The sequence below is a fragment of the Amblyraja radiata genome, unplaced genomic scaffold, assembly GCF_010909765.2.
Source record: "Amblyraja radiata isolate CabotCenter1 unplaced genomic scaffold, sAmbRad1.1.pri scaffold_1120_ctg1, whole genome shotgun sequence".
NCBI lineage: Eukaryota > Metazoa > Chordata > Chondrichthyes > Rajiformes > Rajidae > Amblyraja > Amblyraja radiata.
The window spans coordinates 1,998-19,305 of record NW_022630303.1 but is presented as its reverse complement, the minus strand read 5'-3'; the positions used below and the strand labels follow the sequence as shown (position 1 = coordinate 19,305).

Here is a 17,308-nt window from a genome sequence, read left to right as displayed (position 1 = left end):
CCCCCAGCCTCTCACCCCCTCCCTCCCCCGGACTGTCTCCTCTCTCTCTCTGACCCTCTCCCCTTATTCCTGCCCCTCTCAGCCCCCACCGCTCAGATATCTCTCTCTCCCTCTCCCTTCCGAACTCTCTGTCCTCAACTCCCCACCTCTCTGTCTCTCCCTCCCTTCTCTCTCCACCCCTCTGTCTCTCTCACTCTGCCCTCTCCCTCTCTCGCTACTCAATCCCTCTCTCTCCTTCCCCACACTCTCTATCTCTCTCACTCTCTGTCTTTCTCTCTCACTCTCCCTCTCCCCCTATCGTTTTCTCTCTCTCTCCCCCGACACTCACACTCTCCCCACTCCCTCTCTTGTTCTCTCCCTCCCCACCCTCTTTCTCTCTCTCTCTGTCCCCTTCTCTCTCTCCATCTCTCCCTCCCCACCCTCTCTCTCTCTATCCCCATCCCCTTGCCTCTCTCCCTCCATCTCTCTCTCCCCCTCGCTCTGCCCTTCTCTCCCTCCATCTCTATCTCTCTCTCTCTCTCCTTCCATCTCTCTCTCTTTCTCACTCCCTCTCTCTCACCGTCCAGTGCGGGTCGGCTCTTTCTTGGGCCGGCGATGCCCCTCTCTCCCCCCTCCCCCCTCCCTCTATAATCTTTCAGCGGGGCGGCCTCAGCCTGGAAATGGCGCATCTGCCGCAGCCCCAAGATGGAGCCGACCCGCACTGGATGGTGAGAGAGAGGGAGTGAGAAAGAGAGAGAGATGGAGGTAGAGAGAGAGAGAAAGACTGATGTTGAGGGAGGGGAGGTTCTACTGCATAAGATTTGAGTATAGGAGCAAAGAGGCCCTTCTGCAGTTGTACAGGGTCTTGGTGAGACCACACCTGGAGTATTGCGTACAGTTTTGGTCTCCTAATCTGAGGAAAGACATTCTTGCCATAGAGGGAGTACAGAGAAGGTTCACCAGACTGATTCCTGGGATGTCAGGACTTTCATATGAAGAAAGACTGGATAGACTCGGCTTGTACTCGCTAGAATTTAGAAGATTGAGGGGGGTTCTTATAGAAACTTACAAAATCCTTAAGGGGGACAGGCTAGATGCAGGAAGATTGTTCCCGATGTTGGGGAAGTCCAGAACAAGGGGTCACAGTTTAAGGATAAGAGGGAAATCTTTTAGGACCAAGATGAGAAAATCATTTTTCACACAGAGAGTGGTGAATCTGTGGAATTCTCTGCCACAGAAGGTAGTTGAGGCCACAGTTCATTGGCTATATTTAAGAGGAAGTTAGATGTGGCCCTTGTGGCTAAAGGGATCAGGGGGTATGGAGAGAAGGCAGGGATGGGATACTGAGTTGGATGATCAGCCATGATCATATTGAATGGCGGTGCAGGCTCGAAGGGCCGAATGGCCTCTACTCCTGCAACTATTGTCTATGTTTCTATGAAAGAGAGAGAGAGAGAGAGGGAGGGAGAGAGAGAGAAAGAGAGGGGGAGAAAGAGAGAGAACGATAGGGGGGGGGAAAGAGGGGGGAGAGTGGGAGAGAGAAATTTAAAAATGTTAATTTTTTCTTAAGAAATGGATAGATGTTTAGATCTAGTAATTGAATTTTGTAATTAGCTACAATTGGGTAACTAACTAATTATATGCTTTAATTTCAGGTCATCCAAGTAAGATTGTTTCATATTTGTTTCAGAATGCTTCAATCTATAATAACTGAAAATTTCATTCAGTTCTCTTAATGTTTCAGAAAGTTATGGGCTTTTGACTGTCCTTGATCACAGCTTTTGTGTTAAGTCAATGGAAAAGAAATAGGGAACAAGATGTTATGAAAATGGCCATAACATTTTTAATAGGGGGGTTGCACGTAAGGTCACTGGGTCATAGGGCTTGACGCACGGAGCCGCTCAATCCATCTGGAGGACATCCGTAACTTCCGGTATATGTTATTAATGCAAGAAACGCGTACTTTCCTACCTGTTAAAAACCGTCAAAATGGTGAATGTTTGGGCTGAACAAAATTGTGGAAGTCGGGGTAAGTGTGAGAGACGTGTACCCAACTTCAGAATTCCAAACGTGAAGCGAAATGAAGGTAAAGAGAAGCGAGAACTGAAGGGACTACAGCAGCTAAAGTGCTTGGTAAACATTGAAAATATTGGGAATTATCGCGTTTGCTCACTGCATTTCATCAAGTAAGGCATTATTTGTGTTTTTTCTTGATTCCTTTGGTATCTAAAAATTCTCAGACGTGATAAATCTGGCTGTAAATTTGTCCTCAGATCCCCCCCGCCTCCTGCTGCGGATTGATGGTGACAACAGCAGCATTGTTCAAATTCTTCATTTACAGAACAATGTCTGTTACTGGTTTATCATCTGTAAATGAAATGTAAATCTCTATACCTATAAAAGTTTCATCTTGTATGTGTGTGGATATTTTAAATATTTTCGCCAAAACGCTACACGGTGATGCTTAGATTTTTACACATTCTGACTCACATTTATCTCCTCTATGCAGTGATCAGGTTCACTTAAAATTTGATGATATATTTCACAACTTATTGGTGATTAAAGTTTTAGAGTAAGACAAAACTACTTTTTAGACCGACTTTCACACACAGATTCTTCAACCAGGCAGCATCTGTGGAGAACATGGATAGGTGACGTTTCACAGAGTGCTGGAGTAACTCAGCGGGTCAGGCAGCATCTCTGGTCAATGTGGATAGACGATGTTTCAGGTCTGAAGAAAGGTCGTGACTTAAGAAAACGTTCCCCATCCACATGTTCTCCATAGACAGACACAAAATGCTGGAGAAACTCAGCGGGACAGGCAGCATCTCTGGAGAGAAGGAACCTTCTTCAGACTGAGAGTCACAGGAGAGGGAGACACAGAGATAAGGAAGTGTAAGGTGTTACTCCAGCTCTATATTATCTGAATGGTGTCAGGTTAGGAAAATGGGAAGTACAACGACACCTGGGTGTCCTTGTACATCAGTCACTGAAAGTAAGCATGCAGGTACAGCAGGCAATGAAGAAAGCTAATGGCATGTTGGCCTTCAAAGCGAGAGGAGTTGAGTTTCGGAGCAAGGAGGTCCTACTGCAGTTGTACATGGCACTAGTGACACCACACCTGGAGTATTGAGTGCAGTTTTGGTCTCCTAATTTGAGGAAGGCCATTCTTGCTATTGAGGGAGAGCAACGTAGGTTCATAAGATTAATTCCTGGGATGGCGGGACTGACATATGTTGAAAGAATGGGTCGACTGGGTTTGTATTCACTGGAATTCAGAAGGATGTGCGGGAATCTTATAGAATCGTATAAAATTAGTGAGGGATTGGATAGGGTAGATGCAGGAAACATGTTCCCAATGTTGGGGGAATCCAGAACTGTTAAGGTTCATTTCTTAAAACAGACAACTCACAATGAGTTAGATCAACCAACACAAGCTTTACTGATCATTTAGCCGGCGAGCGTGCCAGGGGATACAAAGTGAAATATGCAACACACACTTAACCTTCCTGGGCCATCACTCTAATGATCAAAGACATTCAGCATCTTTTTATAATATTTTGGAAACGTAGTCACATGTTTATAGTCCTGCCGGGATCGACCAGAGCTCGAGCAGCGGCGGGACAGCGCTGATACATCGCGGGGCTGGCGATGCCTACTGGGGATCGCCGTCTGGAGCCCGGAGTGCTGGACCTGCTGCACCGACATCCTGGAGCTGCGGTTTGCGGAGCTCCCAACGCGGGCGGCGCTGATCAACAACGCGGGGTCCTGCGACTCTGCCCGGCTCGGCCTGCGGACTCGGGAGCTGCGGACACGGGAGCTCGGGAGCTGCGGACACGGGAGCTGCGGACTCGGGAGCTCGGGAGCTGCGGACTCGGGAGCTCGGGAGCTGCGGACTCGGGAGCTGCGGACTCGGGAGCTGCGGACTCGGGCGGCGGGAGGCGGCTGATCAGGAGGTCCGGGCCGCTGAGGAGGATTTTCAGCGTCGGGGTTCGGCGTCGGCGTTCCAGCAGCCCGGCGTGAGGGCCTGAACATCGGGCCACCCGGGGCGGCGACTGCGGGTGCTAGGAAGGCCTCGACCACGAGCAGAGTTGGAGCAATGACGTCTAACACATCAATAACACAATACTCCATGCTATGGTTATATCGATCACAAACTTTAGTTACAAACCCCCAAACAACAGTAACTTAGTCAAATGTCTATCATCTGCAGTACCTTCTTAAACAATGTAAGGATCTTTATCAATTACCCAACAGAAGTTCCTGTTTACAGAGACCCAACTCCAAAGGAAACACATCCTCTCTTAAGACTTCTGTTGACAGAAGCCAGCACCTTCTCAGGAAACACATCCTCTCCCACCATTTTCAATATCTTTTGCTTGGGCACAACAGGAAGCAGCTTGAATGCAGTTTGAATGCTGGCCTCCAATTTCCGGATCACCCAGCTCATCTACAGCACAGAATTACAAAGCTTCAGAACCCAAAACCCAAAGAAGTCAGATTAATCTTTACTTTAATCCCAACATTTAAGAAAGTTATAGTCAGGTACATATATAGGCCAAGTTTGGAAGGATATGGACCAAATGCAGGCAGGTGGGACTGGTGTAGCCGGGACATGTTGGTCGGTTTGGGCAAGTTGGGCCGAAGGTCCTGTTTCCACACTGTATCACTCTTTGTCTCAAACACAAAGTGCTGGAGTAACTCGGCGGGTCAGGCAGCATTTGTGGAGAACATGGATAGGTGACGTTTCACAGAGTTCTGGAGTAACTCAGCGGGTCAGGCAGCATCTGTGGAGAACATGGATAGGTGACATTTCGGGTCAGGACCCTTCTTCAGACTGACACTATGTTAACAGATGAGGGGGTGATCGGCAGATGAGTGAAGTAAGTGACAGAGGCGAGGGAAAATGAGGAGATAAAAGGATGTGAGATAAGGAGAGAGGAATCTATATGTGAAGCTTTAAGGGACGTTGGTCAGGTAGCATTTGGAGTATTGCATACTGTGCTGGTGACTCCATTACAGGACTGATGTGGAGGCTTTGGGGAAGGTGCAGAGATGGTTAACCAGAATGGTTTATAAACATGGAACTGCAGATGCTGGTGATCAACTGAGTTCTTTTAAAAACATAGAAATTAGGTGCAGGAGTAGGCCATTCGGCCCTTCGAGCCTGCACCGCCATTCAATATGATCATGGCTGATCATCCAACTCAGTATCCCGTACCTGCCTTCTCTCCATACCCTCTGATCCCTTTAGCCACAAGGGCCACATCTAACTCCTTCTTAAATATAGCCAATGAACTGTGGCCTCAACTACCTTCTGTGGCAGAGAGTTCCAGAGATTCACCACACTCTGTGTGAAAAAAGTTTTTCTCATCTCCGTTTTAAAGGATTTCCCCCTTATCCTTAAGTGGTGACCCCCTGTCCTAGACTTCCCCAACATCGGGAACAATCTTCCTGCATCTAGCCTGTCCAACCCCTTAAGAATTTTGTAAGTTTCTATAAGATCCCCTCTCAATCTCCTAAATTCTAGAGAGTATAAACCAAGTCTATCCAGTCTTTCTTCATAAGACAGTCCTGACATCCCAGAAATCAGTCTGGTGAACCTTCTCTGCGCTCCCTCTTTTATCAGTCTAATTCAAAAAAACTTGATTCAAACTCTTGCTGTTGGAATCGATTCTTTACTCTGACAGCGCTGGATAATTCTTTAAACCTTCCAACACAGAGCTAAGAACTCTGGGGCTGGTCGAAAGATCTGCTGCTTTGACACAAACGTAACACGTTCTTGGTTATTGGTTTCTTGGTCCAATATATTCCGAATGGAATTTAAAGTGTGGTGGAGGTGGTGGAGGGAGGACTTAAGCCAGAAAGGGTTATTGAGATACTTTAAATGTAGTTGCATCTGGTTGGGTAACTATAGTAGGGTGGAGATTATTTCTATGTTTCAGACTCAGAACTGCTGTAGTTTTGGGAGCAACAGCAGCAGGAGGTTAGCAAGAGATACGACTGATTGGCTCTAGCCCAAGTGGGAAGAGAGAAGTGAAAACAGTTAAAGTAGGTGCCAAGGACAGGCAGACTTGACTCAGAACTGTTGTAGTTTTGGGAGCAACAGCAGCAGGAGGTTAGCAAGAGATACGACTGATTGGCTCTAGCCCAAGTGGGAGGAGAGAAGTGAAAACAGTTAAAGTAGGTGCCAAGGACAGGCAGACTTGACTCAGAACTGCTGTTGATTTGGGAGCAACAGCAGCAGGAGCTTAGCAAGAGATACGACTGATTGGCTCTAGCCCAAGTGGGAGGAGAGAAGTGAGTCAGTGCTGGGAAAACAGTTGAAAACTGAGGAATTTGGTTTGTAAATTGGTAAATCAGGCAATTTATCAGTCAATTTAAGCAAGACTGCTCTTTGCGAGCGGCAGTGAGTGAGTGCCCTGTGAGAAAAGTGTGAGTCTTTGGCTCGAGAGTCTTCGGCGAGGAGACGAAAGAAGGAAATGTCAGGCAAGCTGATTCAGTGCGATGCTTGCAGTATGTGGGAGGTCAAGGACACCGCTAGTGCCTCTGGCTGCTACAAATGCGAGAAGTGCATCCAGGTGGAGCTCCTGAAGGGCCGTGTTGGGGAACTGGAGAAGCAAGTGGATGACCTCCGGTTCGTCCGAGAAACGGAGTCGTTCCTCGACAAGTCCTACAGTACGATTGTTACACCTAAGGTACTGGAAGAGAGAAGGTGGGAGACAGTGAGAACGGGAGGGAAGCATGGAATGCCAACGTCCCCGGGTGTTGTACCTCTTGTGAACAGGTTCACCCACTTAGAAGCTGTCGGGACAGAAGAGGTGTTTACACTGGGCGACGGACTGGCTTGTGATGCGAATAGGGCTGTTGAGCCAAAACCAAAAAGGCCTAAGGCAGGCAACGCCATTGTAGCGGGAGACTCCATTGTGAGAGGTACCGACAGGGGTTTCTGCGGCAACAGACGGGATGCGAGGATGGTGTGCTGCCTTCCTGGTGCCAGGATCCAGGATGTCACGGACAGAGTGCAGAAAATCCTCAAGGGCGATGGTGAGCATCCGGAAGTGGTAGTGCATGTCGGCACAAACGATGTCGGAAAGAAGGGGATGAATATTCTGCAGCGTGACTTTAGAGAGCTCGGAAAAATGCTGAAAAGCAGGACCTCCAGGGTTGTTATCTCCGGTTTGCTTCCAGTTCCTCGTGCTGGCGAGAGCAGGAACAGGGAGATACGGGACCTGAACGTGTGGCTGAGGAACTGGTGCACGGGGCAGGGATTTAGATTCTTAGATCACTGGGATCTGTTTTGGGGTAAGGGGGAACTGTACAAAAGGGACGGATTGCATCTTAACAGGTGGGGGACCAGCATTCTGGCAGGCAGGTTTGCCACTGCTACACGGGTGGTTTTAAACTGAATAAGGGGGGTGGGGTGTCGAATGGGATAGTGGAGGATGGAGTTAAAGGGAAAGGGTTTCTTAAATGTGTGAGCGTAGAGACAGAGGGGTGTAAAATGAGGGTAGAAGCAATAGGTAGCAAGGTGAAAAGTAAAAGTGGCAGGCAGACAAAACCAGGACAAAAATCAGAAAGGGCCACTTTTCAACATAATTGTATAAGGGGTAAGAGTGTTGTAAAAACAAGCCTGAAGGCTTTGTGTCTCAATGCAAGGAGCATTCGTAATAAGGTGGATGAGTTGAATGTGCAGATAGCTATTAATGACTATGATATAGTTGGGATCACGGAGACATGGCTCCAGGGTGACCAAGGCTGGGAGCTGAACATCCAGGGATATTCAATATTCAGGAAGGATAGAGAGAAAGGAAAAGGAGGTGGGGTAGCGTTGCTGATTAGAGAGGAGATTAACGCAATGGAAAGGAAGGACATAAGTTTGGAGGATGTGGAATCGGTATGGGTAGAGCTGCGAAACACTAAGGGGCAGAAAACGCTGGTGGGTGTTGTGTACAGGCCACCTAACAGTAGTAGTGAAGTTGGAGATGGTATCAAACAGGAAATTAGAAATGCGTGCGACAAAGGCAAAACAGTTATAATGGGTGACTTCAATCTACATATAGATTGGGTGAATCAAATTGGCAGGGGTGCTGAGGAAGAGGATTTCTTCGAATGTATGCGGGATAGTTATCTAAATCAACATGTAGAGGAACCAACGAGAGAGCAGGCTATTTTAGACTGGGTATTGAGTAATGAGGAAGGGTTAGTTAGCAGTCTTGTTGTACGTGCCCCTTGGGCAAGAGTGACCATAATATGGTTGAGTTCTTCATTAGGATGGAGAGTGACATTGTTAATTCAGAAACAATGGTTCTGAACTTAAAGAAAGGTAACTTTGAGGGTATGAGACGTGAATTGGCCAAGATTGACTGGCAATTAATTCTAAAAGGGTTGACGGTGGATATGCAATGGAAGGACATTTAAAGACTGCATGGATGAACTACAAAAATTGTTCATCCCAGTTTGGCAAAAGAATAAATCAGGGAAGGTAGTGCATCCGTGGATAACAAGGGAAATCAGGGATAGTATCAAAGCGAAGGATGATGCGTACAAATTAGCCAGAAAAAGCAGCATACCGGAGGACTGGGAGAAATTCAGAGACCAGCAGAGGAGGACAAAGGGCTTAATTAGGAAAGGAAAAATAGATTATGAAAGAAAACTGGCAGGGAACATAAAAACTGACTGCAAAAGTTTTTATAGATATGTGAAAAGAAAGAGATTAGTTAAAACAAATGTAGGTCCCTTGCAGTCAGAAACAGGTGAGTTGATCATGGGGAACAAGGATATGGCGGACCAATTGAATAACTACTTTGGTTCCGTCTTCACTAAGGAAGACATAAATAATCTGCCGGAAATAGCAGGGGACCGTGGGTCAAAGGAGTTGGAGGAATTGAGTGAAATCCAGGTTAGCCGGGAAGTGGTGTTGGGTAAATTGAATGGATTAAAGGCCGATAAATCCCCAGGGCCAGATAGGCTGCATCCCAGAGTACTTAAGGAAGTAGCTCCAGAAATAGTGGATGCATTAGTAATAATCTTTCAAAACTCTTTAGATTCTGGAGTAGTTCCTGAGGATTGGCGGGTAGCAAACGTAACCCCACTTTTTAAGAAGGGAGGGAGAGAGAAAACGGGGAATTACAGACCAGTTAGTCTAACATCGGTAGTGGGGAAACTGCTAGAGTCAGTTATTAAAGATGGGATAGCAGCACATTTGGAAAGTGGTGAAATCATTGGACAAAGTCAGCATGGATTTACAAAAGGTAAATCATGTCTGACGAATCTTATAGAATTCTTCGAGGATGTAACTAGTAGCGTGGATAGGGGAGAACCAGTGGATGTGGTGTATCTGGACTTCCAGAAGGCTTTCGACAAGGTCCCACATAAGAGATTAGTATACAAACTTAAAGCACACGGCATTGGGGGTTCAGTATTGATGTGGATAGAGAACTGGCTGGCAAACAGGAAGCAAAGAGTAGGAGTAAACGGGTCCTTTTCACAATGGCAGGCAGTGACTAGTGGGGTACCGCAAGGCTCAGTGCTGGGACCCCAGCTATTTACAATATATATTAATGATCTGGATGAGGGAATTGAAGGCAATATCTCCAAGTTTGCGGATGACACTAAGCTGGGGGGCAGGGTTAGCTGTGAGGAGGATGCTAGGAGACTGCAAGGTGACTTGGATAGGCTGGGTGAGTGGGCAAATGTTTGGCTGATGCAGTATAATGTGGATAAATGTGAGGTTATCCATTTTGGTGGCAAAAACAGGAAAGCAGACTATTATCTAAATGGTGGCCGATTAGGAAAAGGGGAGATGCAGCGAGACCTGGGTGTCATGGTACACCAGTCATTGAAAGTAGGCATGCAGGTGCAGCAGGCAGTGAAGAAAGCGAATGGTATGTTAGCTTTCATAGCAAAAGGATTTGAGTATAGGAGCAGGGAGGTTCTACTGCAGTTGTACAGGGTCTTGGTGAGACCACACCTGGAGTATTGCGTACAGTTTTGGTCTCCAAATCTGAGGAAGGACATTATTGCCATAGAGGGAGTGCAGAGAAGGTTCACCAGACTGATTCCTGGGATGTCAGGACTGTCTTATGAAGAAAGACTGGATAGACTTGGTTTATACTCTCTAGAATTTAGGAGATTGAGAGGGGATCTTATAGAAACTTACAAAATTCTTAAGGGGTTGGACAGGCTAGATGCAGGAAGATTGCTCCCGATGTTGGGGAAGTCCAGGACAAGGGGTCACAGCTTAAGGATAAGTGGGAAATCCTTTAAAACCGAGATGAGAAGAAATTTTTTCACACAGAGAGTGGTGAATCTCTGGAACTCTCTGCCACAGAGGGTAGTCGAGGCCAGTTCATTGGCTATATTTAAGAGGGAGTTAGATGTGGCCCTTGTGGCTAAGGGGATCAGAGGGTATGGAGAGAAGGCAGGTACGGGATACTGAGTTGGATGATCAGCCATGATCATATTGAATGGCGGTGCAGGCTCGAAGGGCCGAATGGCCTACTCCTGCACCTAATTTCTGTTTCTATGTTTCTATGATGCTTTAATTGTGCGGGGGAAGAACGATTTGCTGTACACATCTGTCTTTGTCTCTGGGATCACAAATTGGATCGAATGCCCTCGTCTGCTCCTAATTGGTTTGGGTTTGGTGTAGGTCTTGTAATCTATGTCGAGCTGACCATTTAACATTTTGTAAAAACAGGTCAAACGGTGAGCTTCACGTCTCTTGGAGAGGGTTCCACCCCAGAGAATTCAGAAGTTTGGTAACACTCGCTTCTCTCTCATAGGTGTTAGTAACAAATCGAGCTGCCTGTCTTTGGACGCGTTCGATGGAAGAAATGTTTTTATTTGTGTATGGGTCCTGTGCTGCAACTGCGTTATGTAGGTATTGGACAATTATGGTACAAAAGGTGTGGCAAACTATTAACCAATCATAGGTACACAAAAAAGCTGGAGAAACTCAGCGAGTGCAGCAACATCTATGGAGCGAAGGAAAAAGGCAACGTTTCGGGCCGAAACCCTTCTTCAGACCAATCATTATGGTTTACCATACATTTAGCTTATTTGCATTAACCAATCAACCAAATCCTTTCCAGTGATTGACACACGTATAGTCACATGGTTTTCCGTTTTCTGGCCCCTTTCCCCCTCTGTGGTTTTCTTTAACCTCTTTGCTCAAAATCATTTTATTTCAATGAAGTAAAACCACTGAAATATTAAAACTAATTATCATAGAACACCTCTCAGAATATAAAATATACCTCTCAGAATATAACTTTTTTGATATACAGGTACCTATATTAACAAAATTATTCAAGACAAAAATGGAACCTAACACTGAAATTATTATACTTGGAGTAACGGGAGACGGGAACAAATTAAACACATTTCAAAATTCATTTTTTAATTATGGGTTAATAATAGCAAAAAAACTTATACTCAAATTTTGGAAAAATACAACCATACCAACGTTCGAAATGTGGATTATAAATATGTTGGACACAGCACATCTTGAAGAAATGAGACTCCTCCTAATAGATAAACCAGACCAATTCTTAACGAGTTGGTCTCCACTTATTGACTTCTTAGATTCATGTGGTGCAACAGAATTGTAAAAAACAACAAAAACCAACTGTTTCAGGTCTGGGTGAAAGATGGTCAACAATATAAAAACTCATCTCCTATCGCCGATTTGTTAATCTCTCTTCTGCTCTTTATTCTTTCTTACTTCTCTTCCTCGCTATCGTTTTCTTTTTTTATACACACTACACGTTTTTCTACTCTCCATTATCTCTTTATAAAAAAAATAAAAAATGAAGTTGTACAGAAAATGTATCAGGTCAACATATATTTGGCACCTGAAAAAAATGTACCACTGTATTGTACTTACTTCTAATAAATAAAATTAAATAAAAGGAAAAAAAAGAAGAAAAAAAGAATATAAAATACACATCATACAGCAATCACACAATACATACACACAAAACATATATTTTCACTTTTGTAAAAGAAAGTTATTTCTAAAACTTCAGATTTAAACAATGTCTAATACTCACAATCCTAATTAAACACAATACACTTGACAAATAATTTCCCTACTTCACAGTTAAAATAGTTATGGATTCAATTTGAGTTTTGCCCCATTCTTATAAAGTTATTTCTACAATCCCCAACCGCACAAAGGCCACTAATTGTCACACTTGATCAATTATAATCGTTTCTTCCCAAGCTCGGGTCTAGTTTCATTCTGAATTACAACCTCCCCCTTCTATCTCTGGCTGAAAGGAATGTAAGGCCTCCTCACTAATAGCATTCCACACAGCAAATGGAAGATTATCAAAACAGAGTTACTTTCTCAGTTTTCTATAAACATAAGAAACCACCCTTATACAAAGGTCACACAACCATCTGCCTTATCTCTTATCTCAACATAAATCTATTTAAACAGCACAAACCAGATCACAGACTATTATCTAGCCTTGGTGCCCACGACCCAATATAGCCAACCATAAATCCCCTTTATGACACACCCGAGCTCAAAGAAGTGCCATAAAAAAAGGACACATGATGCTCATGTCTTGAGAAGAAACCCATCAAATCAAATCAAATATGTTTATTGTTATTGCACAACAACTGTACAACGAAATTCCATTACATCTCCTTCGGTGCGTACATAGAAGACACAGGATAAAAGATTTAAAAAGAACAAAACACAACAGCCATCGACTCACATATACACAAGATCAGTAAAGAAAATAATAAATAGGTATTAAAAATATTTTAAAAGTATATTGTGCATTATCTTGCACCCCAAATTATATTGTGCTTCCCCCAGTGTTCTCTGTTCGAGTTAAGTTCTTTTATCGCACGTGTGTAGAAACTATTTTTTTGTCTTCAGAGACCTGTATCGCCTCCCAGAGGGTAGCAGAGTGAAAAGGTGGTTGGCAGGGTGGGGTGTGTCCTGCTGGATGTTTGTAAAAAATAAAAAATGAAGTTGTACAGCATCGGGCCCTGTATAAGTCATCCAGGGAGGGCAGTTGAGCGTTAATGATGCTCTGTGCAGTTTTAATAACTCTCTGCAGCACCCTCCTCTCAGCCACAGTGCAGCTAGCAAACCACACCAGGATGCCATAGGAGAGGATACTTTCCACGGCGCACCGGTCGAAGGTCAGCAGTAGCGGCTGTGAAACGTTTACTCTCCTTAGAGACCTCTGGAAATACAGCCTATACTCTAAACACCAAACTAAACCAAATACAACTTCTGACAGTGTTATAGCCTCTTCAAAGCAAACAAAGCTATGCCTATTTACATCAACATCTCCATGTTATAATAAGCCATCTGTTCTCCTATGTGTGTGTGTTCTTTATGCCTTTGTGAGCGATGTATTTTTGAAAACCTCAGCTCCAAGCCCTTCTCTTGCAACTTAACATAAGTTTCTCACAAAGAAGTTTCCATTTAAGCAATTCTATTGTATAATATTTCCTCACTGGTTTACAAAAAAGGACACAAAATGCTACTGTAACTCAGAGGGACAGGCAGCATCTCTGGAGAGAAGGACTCAGTGACATTTTGGGTCGAGACTGAGGAGGGTCTCGATCAGAAATGTTACCCATTCCTTCCAGGATTTGGTGTCTACCTAAACAGCGCCTATCTGTCCACGTGGCGATGTGCCAGCAGGCTGGAGGAGCGGCCAAAGGCATTGCCACATAGTGGGCAGGTGAAGGGGCGCTGGCCGGTGTGGACTCGCCGGTGCTCCAGCAGGTGGTCAAGGCGGGTGAAGTCCTTACCACAGGACGGGCAGGGGAAGGGACACTCACCGCTGTGGGTACGCCGGTGCTGCCACAGGCTGGACATGCGGGTGAAACCCTTGCCACACTCAGCGCACACAAAGGTGGGACAGCAGGCTGGAGGGGCGGGTGAAGCCCTTGCCGCATTGGGCGCAGGTGTAGGGGCGCTCGCCTGTGTGGGTGCGCTGGTGCTCCAACAGGCTGCCGGATTTGGTGAAGCCCTTGCCGCACTGGGCACAGGTGTAGGGGCGCTCGCCGGTGTGGGTGCGCTGGTGCACCAGCAGGCTGTCGAATGTGGTGAAGCCCTTGCCACACTGGGCGCAGGTGTAGGGGTGCTCGTCGGTGTGGGTGCGCTGGTGCACCAGCAGGTTGCTGGACTGGGAGAAGCCCTTGCCGCACTGGACACAGGTGTAGGGGCGCTCGCCGGTGTGGGTGCGCTGGTGGCCCACCAGGGTGCTGGACTGGGCGAAGCCCTTGCCGCACGTGGTACAGGTGTAGGGACGCTCGCCGGTGTGGGTGCGCTGGTGTACCAGCAGTTGCCTGGATTCGATGAAACCCCTGCCACACTGGGTACAGGTGTAGGGGCGCTCGCCGGTGTGGGTGCGCTGGTGCTTCACCAGGGTGCTGGACTGGGTGAAGCCCTTGCCGCAGTCGCTGCAGGTGAAGGGCCGTTCCCCGGTATGGAACCGCCTGTGCAACTTCAGGTCCTTGGACGACTTGAAGCCTTTGCCGCAGTCGGAGCAGGTGAAGGGCCGCTCACTGCTGTGCACCCGCTGGTGGTTCCGCAGCCCCGACAACCTGGTAAAGCTCTTGCTGCATGTGGAGCAGCCATAGGGCCTCTCGCCCGTGTGCAATAGCCGGTGGGCCTCCAGGACATTCGCCGTCTTGAAACTCTTGCCGCACTCCGAGCAGTCGAAGGGGCGGTCTCCTGTGTGCACCCGCCGGTGGATGTCCAGCTTGCTCGGGCTCTGGCAGGCCGTGCCACATACATCGCACTTATAACGCTTATCCTTGTTGTGCGCCGTCATGTGGTCCTCCACCGAAGCTCAATCCTTCGAAGCTCAGCCCGCACACCGAGCAGATGGGGGGCTCATCGGCACCCTGGTCGCTCCCAATGGCCGCTCACGTCCCCGTCTCTCCGTCCACAGCAACGCCTCCTAAAACCTGCAGGAGGGGAACACAGAGGGTCAACAGGCTGGCAAACAGGACATTACTAACAAGTGAACATTACTAGTGCTTGAAGTGCTTGAGTGGGGGTGTATAGCTCAGTGGTAGAGTATTTGACTGCAGATCAGGAGGTCCCTAGTTCAAATCCAGGTTGCTCCTCAAATTACCTAATTTAGTGAAGAAAGCGAATGGTATGGTAGCATTCATAGCAAAAGGATTTGAGTATAAGAGCAGGGAGGTTCTACCGCAGTTTACAGGGTCTTGGTGAGACCACACCTGGAGTATTGCGTGCAGTTTTGGTCTCCTAATCTGAGGAAAGGCATTCTTGCCATAGAGGGAGTACAGAGTACAGAGTTTAAGGATAAGGGGGAAATCTTTTAGGACCGAGATGAGAAAATCATTTTTTACACAGAGAGCGATGAATCTGTGGAATTCTCTGCCAGAGAAGGTAGTTGAGGCCAGTTCATTGGCTATATTTAAGAAGGAGTTAGATGTGGCCCTTGTGGGTAAAGGGATCAGGGGGTATGCAGAGAAGGCAGGGATGGGATACTGAGTTGGATGATCAGCCATGATCATATCGAATGGCGGTGCATGCTCGAAGGACCGAATGGCCTACTCCTGCACCTATTTTCCATGTTTCTAAGTTGAAGGGGGGGGTGGAGTGGGGGGATTGGGAGGTGAGAGGGCGATGGGGGAGTTAGAGGGGTGATAGGAGGGGAGAGGTGGTGAGGCGGCAAGGGCGGCAATGGGGGCGGGGATGAACACGGTGGAAGTGAGGGGAGAGGGAGAAGGGACGGGTTATTGTGAGGGGAGTGTGTGCGTGAGGCGAGAGGACGGGGAGAGGAGGCAAGTGGGAGAGCGGGAGGCGCGCTGACCTGGGGGGTGCCGAGTATCCGGGCACTGAGTCGAGCCGCCCGCACGTTTCCCCGCCCAGCGCGGTGAGGTCTGCCGCACACACGGCGCGCAGCACCGTTGCCCTGATGTCACCCTGACAGCAAAAGGAATTGAGTATAGGAGCAGGGAGGTTCTACTGCAGTTGTACAGGGTCTTGGTGAGACCACACCTGGAGTATTGCATAGTTTTGGTCTCCAAATCTGAGGAAAGACATTCTTGCCATAGAGGGAGTACAGAGAAGGTTCACCAGACAGATTCCTGCGATGTCAGGACTTTCATATGAAGAAAGACTGGATAGACTCGGCTTGTACTCGTTAGATTTTAGAAGATTGAGGGGGGATCTTATAGAAACTTACAAAATTCTTAAGGGGTTGGACAGGCTAGATGCAGGAAGATTGTTCCAGATGTTGGGGAAGTCCAGAACAAGGAGTCACAGTTTAAGGATAAGGGGGAAAAACTTTTTTCACACAGAGAGTGGTGAATCTCTGGAACTCCCTGCCACAGAGGGTAGTTGAGGCCAGTTCATTGGCTATATTTAAGAGGGAGTTAGATGTGGCCCTTGCGGCTAAAGGGATCAGAGGGTATGGAGAGAAGGCAGGTACGGGATACTGAGTTGGATGATCAGGGGGGGGGGGTATGAGTGGGTGGGGGGGGGAGGTGTGAGGGGGCGCCGAACATTGGTGAACCGCGTCGAGCCGCCCGCACCGCACCGTAACGTCAGTCGCACGCACGGTCGGCCTGTACAATCGGCTCCCTGGCATCACTGCCCATCTGAGGGCGACTGTCGGCCCCACCCCCTGCCATTGCGGTCATGTGGGGGGGGGGGGCGGCATGCATCATGGGAAGAAGGTCACACAGTGCTAGAGTCACTCAGCAGGTCGGGCAGCCTCTGTGGAGAGAAGGAAACCGTGACGTTTTAGGGCAAGACCCTTCTTCAGTGATGGGAGGTAGAGAGATAAGGAAGTGTAAGGAGTGCAAACAGCATTGGAGTTCAAGGAAAATGTGGAATAGATCATTGTTAGGTGGATAAAAATGCTGGAGAAACTCAGCGGGTGCAGCAGCATCTATTGAGCAAAGGAAATAGGCAACGTTTCGGGCCGAAACCCTTCTTCAGACTGATGGGGTCATTGTTAGTTGGGAGAAGGTAACATAGACAATAGGTGCAGGAGGAGGCCATTCAGCCCTTCAAGCCAGCACCGCCATTCAATGTGATCATGGCTGATCATCCATAATCAGTACCCCGTTCCTACTTTCTCCCCATATCCCTTGATTCCTTTACCCAAAGAGCTAAATCTAACTGTGTCTTGTAGGTATGTTGCAAAGCCTACCTGAAGCGTCGCTGAAAATCTCGCTGCGGGTGTGCGCGATGTTGGCGCCGTTTAGAGGGGGGCGGGTTTAAAACGCGATTTTCTCTAGGCTGTTCAAATCGAAGATGTTCAGCCTTGTTAATTATTAACGAAAAATCGCTGGAAGGCCCCGT

The 17,308-nt window shown here is 47.2% G+C and overlaps 1 protein-coding gene across 1 annotated transcript; it reads right to left on the bottom strand.

Moving 5' to 3' along the window:
• Positions 1 to 4,246: 4,246 nt before the first annotated feature.
• LOC116969761 (zinc finger protein 239-like) lies at positions 4,247 to 14,923 on the bottom strand. Its single transcript, XM_033016545.1, has 3 exons — positions 14,893 to 14,923; positions 14,088 to 14,860; positions 4,247 to 4,429 (listed from the first exon to the last, which is right to left on the bottom strand). Exons 2-3 carry the CDS (start codon positions 14,793 to 14,795, stop codon positions 4,247 to 4,249), a joined length of 891 nt encoding a protein of 296 aa, XP_032872436.1. The 5' UTR covers positions 14,796 to 14,860; positions 14,893 to 14,923.
• Between the last annotated feature and the right edge of the window lie 2,385 nt (positions 14,924 to 17,308).

What these genes read in the sequence shown, in the direction of transcription:
- LOC116969761 (XM_033016545.1), bottom strand. Translation starts at nt 14,795, where the DNA reads ATGACGGCGCACAACAAGGATAAGCGTTATAAGTGCGATGTATGTGGC. An exon ending in ACGAGCACCCCTACACCTGC is followed by an intron (nt 4,430 to 14,087) that starts GCCCAGTGTGGC and finishes TCTGTGCTGTAG; the next exon opens with ATGAGCTGGGTGATCCGGAA.